This window comes from Branchiostoma lanceolatum, chromosome 2 (assembly GCF_035083965.1).
Source record: "Branchiostoma lanceolatum isolate klBraLanc5 chromosome 2, klBraLanc5.hap2, whole genome shotgun sequence".
Classification (NCBI taxonomy): Eukaryota; Metazoa; Chordata; class Leptocardii; order Amphioxiformes; family Branchiostomatidae; genus Branchiostoma; species Branchiostoma lanceolatum.
In genome coordinates this window covers 17139789-17151324 of record NC_089723.1, presented here as the reverse complement: position 1 = coordinate 17151324, position 11536 = coordinate 17139789, and the positions used below count along the sequence as shown (strand labels likewise).

General features: G+C 40.0%; 1 protein-coding gene across 8 annotated transcripts; it reads right to left on the bottom strand.

Moving 5' to 3' along the window:
- Positions 1-400: 400 nt before the first annotated feature.
- On the bottom strand, positions 401-9257 carry LOC136427655 (KH domain-containing, RNA-binding, signal transduction-associated protein 2-like). Of its 8 annotated transcripts, XR_010754491.1 has the most exons (13): positions 9036-9257; positions 7532-7653; positions 7091-7207; positions 6835-6981; positions 6458-6668; positions 6121-6138; positions 5673-5800; positions 5236-5304; positions 4825-4913; positions 4639-4712; positions 4241-4465; positions 710-777; positions 401-612 (listed from the first exon to the last, which is right to left on the bottom strand). XR_010754491.1 is itself a non-coding variant. In XM_066416695.1 (11 exons), exons 1-11 carry the CDS (start codon positions 9145-9147, stop codon positions 4323-4325), a joined length of 1230 nt encoding a protein of 409 aa, XP_066272792.1. In that variant the 5' UTR covers positions 9148-9257; the 3' UTR covers positions 3229-4322. The 8 variants fall into 8 exon arrangements, 7 of the variants coding, with proteins under 7 accessions (XP_066272792.1, XP_066272793.1, XP_066272796.1 ...); XM_066416695.1 differs by lacking the exons at positions 401-612; positions 710-777 and having other exon boundaries at positions 3229-4465; XM_066416696.1 differs by lacking the exons at positions 401-612; positions 710-777 and having other exon boundaries at positions 3229-4465; positions 6467-6668.
- Positions 9258-11536: the final 2279 nt, after the last annotated feature.

The following is an 11536-nucleotide window of genomic DNA, read 5'->3' as shown; positions in this document are numbered from 1 at the left end:
CACATTGCTTAAGTCTTGTCTGTGTGCATCATTTCCCTACATCATACATGGCACTTTCAGTGAACAATTTACATGCAAGAATATTCACTTGGACCACAATGTTCTGATTTAGAAATTGGGGACAGGCTTCTGAATTGTTGTTGAGCAAGGGACCTTGTACTTCTGGTCATCCTTGAAAGCTGGGTTAGCCCTCACTCGTCGGTGATGGCCGGGTTACTTCAGCTACCGCTAGGGGAATCCTCCAGTACTTTATTTTGGGTCTCACTCATAACAGCACGGGCAATTCAACGACAATTCCAAGGCCTATCGCCTGTTTTAAATAGGTCATCTAAAAGACATGTATTTCCTGTTCACACAAACCCTGCAGTATACAGAGATGAAACGACTCTGAGACATGTCCATTCTAATTGACTCTTTTATTGCAAAAATATCTCAGGCGTTCATGACACCTTTCCAGGTGTTTTCTCTTAGAGTAGAGTTGACTCTAGTCCAGGCCAGGTTGACACACAGATGCATCCAGGCGTTGACTGCTGCCAAGTTCTGACATTGCATGCAGCAGAACACTTTGGCTTTGCAAAAAACCACAGCCCATGGGGACATTCAGCGTCACTCCTAAGGACAAATGACCAAAGAGTTATAGGGGAAGATTGATAAAATACAAAGGTACACAAAAAAATCACTCAGATATGACAAGAGGGTAACTGCATACCGTTATTGGCCAGCACAAGCACTTCAGGTTCTGTCCAGGTGCTGTGGCAGGATAGAAGACTCTTCCACCTGGAAAGACAGGACAAGTAGGCATGACTTTCAGCTTCATTCAAAACAGAGACAAACAAAATCTACCCTACTTTATTTACTCCATGTTTCAATATTCAAAAGGATATAAAATTGTTATACTCGAATCCTTAAGAGTTACATTGACTCCCAGAGACTGCCTCAATAAAACAAAGACAGCATGCGGTTAAGTTTTTCAGTAATATATAGCAACAAGCTGTTCATTTAAAACTGTTCAGTTACATCATTTAAATAGCCAAGAAAAACATTTTCTTCGTCATTTTAACTTGCCCTACTCAAGTTTGACCACCACAAAGAAATATAGTCACAATACACTGGTTGTGGCATTCTGGGTCAATTTTTCATTTGGTTATATTTGACTGTTAAAGTGCTTTAACACTGATTTCAGCTCAGAAGGTAGCACTGGATGTCGTGCATAAACTTTCACATTTGTTTTTCCCTGGTTCGTAAATATTTTAGTACCTGTTATTAGAAAATTGTGGTAATCCACTAACAGCTGTTATGAGTAACAATCCCCATCCTATGCTAGCCGCATTGGAACCACTCTAAGCCATTGAAATTTTAAGCTTGGAAGGAATGCTTTTAAGTTTAAGCATCTCCATCCCTTCTGTCCGCACAACACTAAGCCTTCTTAACTGTTGATCACCAAATGTGGAAGTATACCACAACAAACATGGCACATTTTATTTTTGTTCAACATGACATCCAGAGGCAAATATGTTTATGCACTAATGAGGTTTTTTTTAACACACATCACTTGGCATAAGGACTGTATGGGTTTTTAAAACTTCAAACAGCAAAAATGGTACAAACATAGTATAGGGTCCTCATGTACAATGGATGGACACTTAGCAATTAGTCTTACCTACCAGCAGCAAAGAGAATGTTTTCAACTCTGGTCTTGTCTGCAATGCTGTATTTAACCTTTTCCTGCCTCTGTGAGCTGGTTAAAGTGCCATAGTGGCAGCAGTTTTATCTACAGCTTGAGAACTGGGAGAGACATTCATTGTTTAGCTGTCAGAACATGGGACAGAACAGAACATGTTGAAAGCTTCATGGTCTGATTGGATTCTTAGAAGGTTGTTGAATCATAGCATGCATCTTCATCTTCTTTGCAGTAATGAGGTGACATTGACAACTATAGATAAAGACCCTGTGCACAGAAATACTACCATCAATAGTAATTAGATATCTAGATCTTGTTCTACTTTGAGCAAGGCTTGAATGAATTTGCTGCAGCTTATTTGATATCATTTATATTGTGCTGTAGCATTCCTAGAACTGGCAAAGATTGAGCAATTCATTTTTGATGTCCTTAGTTTAGAATTTTAGTGAATGCTAACTCTACATACAGGTAACCTATGGCAACTACTTTCATCACTTTGAATAACTTCATTTTAGATTAGACCGTGCACAGGATCTTCACCATGACTATAACTTGTTTGGGTCAACACAAAAGTGAACTCTTTGTTGTGAAACAGTGATACAATATCGACTGACATTTTAAAATGTGATATACTGTACATATAAAAATTTTGAGTTGGTTACGGTTGAATTCAAAACACTCAGTGTAGTATTAAAATTCATAACTTTCCATGACATAGTTGGTGTGAACAATCATTGAACTGGTTAGAATATCAAGTTACCTAGTGAAGGTAAAGAGGATACTTACATGGGACCAAGGAATTGGGTTATTGCACTTCCTTGAAAATTAAGGCACTTTTTTCAAGTTATGCTGGGCAGGTCTTCTTGAAACGTTCTGTCTTGAATCTGACTTATTTCTCCCCTCAACAGATCAGCAAAGAATTCAGTGTCACATCTCTTAGGTTTCCTTTTCAGCAATACTGGACATTTACATCAAGACTAAGTGGGTTGCAGCTTCAATACTTTAAAACGTAAAATACCTCTGACTCTTTGTACACTGTATCTCCAACTATGTGTGTTTATCTTCCACTAAGCCTGAGATTTTAGTAAATACTGTTAGGTTACTCCACACATGGTCACTTGGCTCAGCAACTTGAATATTCACTATGAAGATAAGCCTTTTAAGTTTGATATCTTTCTATACATTCCTATACATTCCCTTTTAATACTGGTTTGGGCAGGTCATAACAGAAACACGCACATACTCTTAACGTTTGCTGCCATCCTGTAGGTGCAATACGATTTGAGTGAAGACGAGAAAAAATTCAGATACAAAAATGTTAGATTAAGGATACTCCCTGTTATTGCTGGCCCTCATTCCATCCAAAACCAACACTCAATGTACAACTGCAAGATCAAACCTTTTATGAATCAGTTCACCTTGAATGATGTACAAGTAAGGTTAGCAGTCTGATGTCACAAACAAACTGTCTTTCATCAAATTTACCGAAACAGTGCAGGTTTATTCAGTCTTATAAGTACAGGGGGTTCCAAATGACTGCTTTCAAGTTTCATTCAGTACACACTTTTATTATCTCTGAACTATGTTATAACTCAACATCAACTTAATGAGATCCTGATCATTTGCATTTTTATCAATAAGTTTGACTGGATGCCAATAACAACTTACTAGTACTTGGAGTAAAATACTCGTAGGCCAAAATACATCCAGTTGAATTTAACATTTAAGCCTTTGGGTAGCTAACAACATCATAAATGAGGTTCTGACCAGTCTTTTGAACTTGAGCAAACATGTTAAGGACGTTTACAACTTGTTTCAGAGGACATTTAAATGACGCTTTATTTGTTATGCAGGAATTTCTTGCAGTTTCGGACCTGTGAAAAACAAACTTGTAGAGATGAGATCCAACTTACAACTGCTTTAAGCCCCACATTACATAGCATTACACACGACATTAATGGCAAATAGCATCACTTTCAAATGGCGGTTACCTCGTCCTTTACATTACCCTACTACTCCCTAATAATGCTCTAACGTTACATGTTGTACCTACCTAACATTTTCGCATTATTCACAAGACTTATGAGCACAAAGGTTTTGGCTTCAGTCCACTTTACAACAAGGTAACATGGGGGTTACAGGGTTTACTCTTTTTAAGGGTATACATTTGACATTTTCTTAAGCCAACAGCCAAGCTGGGCAAATGGCACTAGCTTTGCGGTTATTACATACACATTTGGAAGGAATACATTATGGGGTATGGTGGACATCAAGTCTTGACAACGACATTGTTTTATCTTTGAATTAGGGCAAGATTGTAGGTTGCAGTAATGTAACATTTAACAGTTTAACTATTGTGTAATGGAATGACTACCCAATACACTGTTATGTGTACATGTAAAAACCCACTAAGTTGCTTGGGGAACCAAGGTACAAAAATAAAACTTTTAAAAGTGGGTCTTCTAACACATCACTCACCAGTTAACACTACAGGCATAATTACACTAAAACCTTAACCTGGGAACCAAAACCAAAAATACAAAAGGACAACTGATTTACATTGGAACTGGCTGTGGTGGTGAGGTTGGTGGGCGGCCACTAGCGTTGTTGTGTCACCCCTCGGGTGACGTGTGTTTCACTTCTAGTAGCCACTGCCGCCGCCGTAGGGATGGTCTCTGTACGCCCCCTTCATTTGGCGAGGCCCGGGAGCCTTCAGGCGGGTGGGGCCACCACTGAGGCTGCCGGCACCACCACTTCCTCCCCAGCGGTCAGCACTGCTGCTTCCTGAAACATGAGGGAACAAAACCTCAGCAAAATAACCTGATCTGATTTAAAGACAAAAAAACAACACTTTTGTGAACTGCTCCGATAATGTTGGGAACTGTTCTGATAATGTTGGGAATTGTTCTGATAATGTTGGGAACTGTTCTGTTACTGTTTTGGCCTCCAACACTTACCATAGTCACCACCATAGTCTCCACCGTAGGAGTCGCTGCTTGCCCCGTGGCCGTAGTCATACGACTGTGTTTCACTGAAAAACATTGCAAACGTTTTTTAATACATTGCAGCATGCACAAGCTATTTTTTGGGCAGTTATAACGACACATGAAAGAATAAATAATGTGTACAACAAGACAACTGACCTGTATCCCCCTCCTCCACTGGAGCCACCACCATAGCCCTGGTCATACCCCTGGTCGTATCCCTGGTCATAGCTGGACTCCTCATATCCCTACAAGATAGACAGAAAGAAATGTTCATCACAAAATTGGAGTGAGCTATCTGACTACATGCACCCTGTTAGTTTTTCAATTTGAGTTTTGTTTTTACTTACCATCACCTTTTAGATTTGCTTACCTTGTTGTTTGAATGATTGTTTTTTATACTGTTTGGTAATTATTCTGTTTAGAGCCTATTTAAAGAGTTTATTTAGGACTTGTCTATTGTTGTGTTTAGAACTTAAGACTTCATAATTGATTAGGATTATAGGTGCTCCTCTGTGAGGTACCCTTTAGGGACTGGGAGTTTATCATTAGTTCGGTAAGTCCACTCACGTAGTCTGCGCTGCTTTGTTGGTTGTATCCACCACCCCTGCTGCCGCTGCGGAAGCCTTGGCCACCTCCCTACAAGCCGGGTCGAGGGTTCACAGACCTTGAGTGATCTCTTAGGTTTATGTGTATCTAACACTACACCTAGGCTTTTACTCTTTTAGTCTTGTATGCTGTTTCAGCCATTTGCACAGCACTTTTATATCCTTTATCCTTAACTATAGCCCATTAACATACAGTAGTTCAGGCATGATACACAAGTAAGACAGCTTAATGCTGTTACAAATTCATTACACCAGAAAAGTATGGGTTAACTTTGGATCAGTCTTTCTGTAAACCCACATAATCAACATTTGGTCTGCCAGGTTACAGTACGCAAGTTATATCATGCCTGGACATGAGATTCAAAAACCGTCCCATTTCTCAACACCAGAATAACTTACATAGTCAGCTGTGCTCTCCTGTCCGTATCCTCCTCCCATGGAACTGTCCATGCCACCCCGGCCTGACCCTCGGTAGCTGGGGGCACCCCTCAGTCCTGGGCCTCCACGGCCAGGTGGGCCGCCACGACCTGAACAACAAAAATATTTTCAATTTATGAACTGCTTCTACTTAAACTAAAAATGAAACCTGTTCACCAACATTTGTCTATACACCTGGGAAAAACCAACAACCTTAAATTGAGCTCATTTTAAAGGACCATTTCCATGTCAGGTAACAGCAAAATTAAGTAAAATTTGTGCCTGTTATCCATTAGAGATTCTTATCAGGAGAGAAAGAATTAAACAGATTACAGAACACCTGACAGAGAAGAAAAATAATAGGAACCCTTTTCACTTTTATCCCAAGTTTAAAGCACCAGTAATCAAGGACATAAAAATGGCTACGTACGTGACCCACCTCCACGACCTAAACAATAAAAATGTTTGCAATTCATGAACTGTTTCTACTTAAGTTAAAATGAAACCCGTTCACCAACATTTGTCTATAATTTATAAATCCGGGAAAAAACAAGGACATTCAATTAAGTTTATTTTAAAAGACTGTTTCCTTGCCAAGTAACAGCAAAATAAAGTAAAGTTTGTACCTGTTATCCATTAGAGATTCTTATAAGGAGAGAAAGAATGTAACAGACTATAGAACACTTGACAGAAAATAAAAATAATAGGAATTCTTTTATCCCAAGTTTAAAACACCAGAAAACAAGGACATGAAAATGGCTACATACGTGACCCACCTGCGGGTGCAGGTGCACCCCTGCCAGGTGGCGCACCCCTACCGGCAGGGGCTCCTCGTGCACCGCCGCGCCCTCCTCGAGACATCGGAGGACCGCCACGGCCGCGACCACGGCCTCTGGGAGAAGTCATGCCACCGTTCGCATCGCCGCCGACATACTGCATCTCTTCCATCTGTTGTTGTGCAATCTCGTCATTATGTGTCTAGACCACAACACAAAAGTTGGGCAGATATTAGAACAGGACTCAACGATTGTCCTTTTTCTACAAAGTGTCAGACTAGGAAACTATAGGTACTTATATCCTAGGCGTCTTTAAACTCCAAACCCAACATGCTATACTTTAGTAATTCAAAGAAATGTAAACTTACAGGTACAAGGAATTTCTTGACTTCGGCCACGCCATGTGCAATTCTCTGGTGAGAGTCTGCTACCTGGCCGAATGCCTCTACCAACACATGCAGCTCCTCGTTCAAGTGGAGGTACTTTGGGTCCTTGGACTCTCTGAGCTCTTCCTCCTGTGCAATGGGCAGAATAATGAAGTTAGCCTGCTGTTTCATCAGGTTTACACACATGTACAATATATCAAAGTTTCTGTAAGAAATATGAAATGTGCCATCAACAAACCTTCTTCTTGTCTCTCATGGATCCTCTGCCCAGAATAGACATCTTGGTACGAGTCTCTTCCTGTAGACGCTTCAACGAGTTACCCTTTGGACCCAGGAGCTTTCCCACAAAGTTGAACTGAAATAAAGCAAAACTGTGTAAGCTGGTGTTCCCTTAGGTAGCAAAAAAACTTGGAAAAGCTACATAGTTGCCAGCTGTTTTCTATGAACAGAATAATCATAACATACATCATTGTCACTGGAACAACATACAGAAATTGTCAGTAAGTGTGCGAAAAGGGAATATTTTTTTTTGGGTGCATCATACAAATTAACGCTCCCAAAATCATGTTTTGAAACAACCCATTTTCCTACAGCAAAACATTCTTTAGCATTGGTACTCGTATTTCAAAACTAACAAAACACAAGGAACTAGAACTAATCAATAAGATCAACAACTAACCTTTGGATACTCTTTGATAGGAATGAGGACTCTCTCCAAGATGCGGTATGGTTTGTCGGTGTGCACCTCCTTGTACTTTGGCGGCTCCTTGGACTTGTCATCCTTCTCAAGCTTGGAGATTTCTGCAATAACATAAGATATTGGTCAATTATCTCAATAATGTCTGATGTAAGTCTGACCATGTGCTATTGAGAAATAAAGTTGTTATTATACTTTCTGTGCGAGTTGGTCCCACCTATTTCTTTTCCTTACTGATTATTTCCTAGCTGCTATCATAAAACTTAACTCAGTTACTCATAAGTTACTCATAAGTCCAAGAGATTTCTGGTATGGATGGAGCAAAATTTCGAATGCAACCCTGCATTTGTATGCTGGGATCAGGAAGACCTTGTTCTGCACCAGCAACAGTGCACATAAGTCTTTAGCACCTCGTCTCTGGGGCGCAGCTGGAAAGATCACTAGCCTGTATTGTCCAGCCTCTGGACAATAGCTTTTTCCTTACCAATTAGCAGAGATAATTTACATGACAGTAATCTAGGCCCTCTGCTGGCAGGTGCGGATATAGCTACCAACACTAACTGTAAATCATACAAAGAGAATTCTGACAGCACCAACATTCACAACAAGTGAGAACTACTTTCAGCCCGTCTCCTTTTCGTTAATCCAGTCTGACAAAATCACATTTGCCTTGGGCGTTAGTCTAGTGACCCAATTTCATGGAGGTCAAAGACAGTCCACTCCTAGTCCTACTTGTTAGGTACTAACCATGCATGGATTTGAGGGCAACTTGGACAGTGTTTTACAGCAGTTCTCAGACATGTGAAGAAGTACAACATGAAACTGAGCATCAACCTTAGCTTTTGTTCCACTCACATCCTAACTTGTTTTCTTCTCATCTGTCAAAATAACTAGAAAACAAAGCCCTAAGCTACAAAATCCAACAAAGTTGATTCAACTAGCCTGCATATCCCAATATAGCGTGCTAGGGTTCAGTAGAAATGCACCAAACAACAAAGAAGCAAATGACCAGACGACATATGGTGTGTAGACATGCAGACAGGAAGTTTGCCCCCCTCCCCACAAATCTGGTAGGGCGACAGTTGTGATTTCACTTCAGTTTACGTCCGGAAATCCTTCCCGGACAGTTTGTTCTCATCGGCCTCAAATCATATAAAGCAGGAAGATATATACGCTGTGCAAGGGAAACAGTCTAGCTGGTAAATATTGTACAGGGACACCTGATTCCAGAGACAGACCGGAAGCGCGCGGACCGCTAAATTTTTTGCACAAGCTCTCCTTTGTCTGTATCCACAAAACTGCTTATAAAGCTGTACCTTTCGTCTCCATCAGAAGTGTATTTTATCTTATAATATCGATATAATGGAAATTTTGACAAGAAGACGCCAAAACTTGATAAGTGGATGCGTGGAGGTTTTAAACCATCTTTGACATGTGAACAAAGAACGACGCCGGCTTGGCCCACGCCATTTTCTGACATACGCACCTTCCTCAATAAGTCTTGATGCATGGACGAATGACGGGTCCAAACTGTCCTTCTCTGCGAGGAGCTGTGGCAGGTACTTGCTTGTCTCTTCTCCTACTTCTTCCTGTGCCATTTTGACTGATAAAAGTGACCAAAACTAGAACGTAAACACGAAACACCTAAGTCCTTCGGAGGCTGCCGGTAGAATGTGGCAACACACGTTGGAAGCGATCACTGCCAATAGAAATCCTTGCGCATACAAGAAAATAGTTCTATTGGGTTTAGCAGCTGTCTAGCTCAAAGACTATTTTGTTGTATCACAAGATCCATAATTGCAATCTGAAGTAGCTTTTCAGCTGTTTTATTAATTTTTTGTTGACAGTAAAAGGAAATATTCTGCTTATTGAAAAAATGGTATGAGGTCATTTGTTGTCGGAATAATATAAGCAAAAGTGGCAGTAAGTCGGCTTTCGCGCGTTTTCTTTATGAATATTCATGAGTCATTTTCAAGCACGTGGCCAGCGTGACAACAAGGTGTGAACCAGGTATGATGACCAGGTATGAACAGGGGTACCGGTGGAAGACAAAAGCTGCAAAGCATATATTAAAAAGGAAAATAAAGTCTGTATAAAGAAATGAATAGATACATGTAATTTGAAGAATTGCAAAATCTATTTGTTCAGCAACTGTACTGCATAAGTCCAGCACTTCAACTTTATAAAGCCTGGAGGATATTTATGTTACCTTGGAAACAAGATTTACATGCCAGATAATTTCTAAGGTGATAGACACAAGACCTGGGCCAAGGTAACGTTAGTATCCTCCAGGCTTTACTCAACACCAAACGTTATCATTTTTCATTTAATATTGCCCGTAGAAGTCTTTGATTTAAAAAGTTTTCCCTGCCCAACCTTGGATCTAACAGTTACATGTATATGCAGCATCTTTTCCCCATAAAATGAAATAGACTATCAAAGGGTGAAATGACAGTCACAGACAGACTAGACTTTGACTCTCCATTCAAAGGCTTCCATATCACTTTATTAAAAGCAAGCTAAGTCCAAAAAGAAGTGTCTGCTCAGTAAAGCAGAGTGCATATGGCATACATAAATATCAACAAACATCATTTCTTGTATATGGCATAATATGCAAAATATACCTTAACAAACCAAGGAGATAATGAAACAGATTTTCAGAAAGGAACACATCTGATCACTTGCGGTCATCCTCGGAGATAACCAGTTACCTCCTTGGAGAAACAAATCATTTGCCACATGTGCAAGGTTTATATAGGGGAAAGGAGTTTCTCCCTATAAACTCCTTGACTAAAATGTGTTAGAGTTCAATGGTGGAATGTCCACTCAGTGGAATGTGAATGAACATGGAAAAAAGCTTTATATGGCAAGTCTGCATTCTTTTACAGAAAATCAGCCTAACCTGAACAGGTTAGCCTGGATGCCAGACCCCCAATCTCTAACATATCTATCATCCCCAAACGATAGATATGTTAGAGATTGGGGGTCTGGCATCCAGGCTAGAACAGGTGGATAAATGTGGAGACACCATAATCAAAGTAATATGAACAGCTTGGCAATGCTATTCACAAGGAATTCAACCTCCATCAGTAGAAAATATCCATTGTGCTGTTCTTTCTAGAATGCTGGCTTTTAAAAGATTTTGTCATGTAATCTTTGATACGATCATAGAGCTTCCACCACTGCAGAAGGTCCTTTTCATTTACAGCACTGGTACACATTCAAAACAGACCTTCTAACGTTACATGTGCGTAAACATGTGCTCTGAGGATATGGATGAAGTATACAAAAATTTGAAATAACCATACATACTGCATTTGACAGTTGTTACAGACGTTTTTGTTTTGCTTGTTTATAGATTAACTTTCCTCTGCTTTGAACACAAATAGTGTCAAATCAACGAGCTTGAAACACAGCACTAAACTGCATCTGTGGCCTCAAAGACCCATCCTTTTTTAAACACCTATGCAAACACACCCTGTGTATTTTTATAGACTGATATACATGTGTTGTTACAGTATCAGAACTCAAACTTCTAACAGAGAAAGCGAATATATTATTAGTCATGTGGTGTATTGCACTCTCAACTAAGAGTAAAGGCCAATGTCTGACCTTCATGAGAAGTATGAATTCAGAGAAGGCAAGATATTGGACCCTAGCATCCAACATACATAGAAGTTACTAAATCTCCTAAGTTACACCAAGCCTGAGTAGCATCCTCCGTAGTGACCACAGGCTAAAAAAAAATCGCTTGCTAACCATTTTTTTGAGCCAGCGGTCACTACGGAGGATGGTACTTAGGCTAATTTAGACCTTGAATAAATCCTAGTCATATCCCCTATGAGGGTCTGCATGGGGGGATCCTGGCAAGGCTTAACAGTGCATTGTGGAGTTCAGGAAATCTAATTTTTCTTCATACAAGAACGTTAATGTTCTACACCATTTGTTACTCATGTCCAGTTGTGCAACACTTTTCAACATGATTCT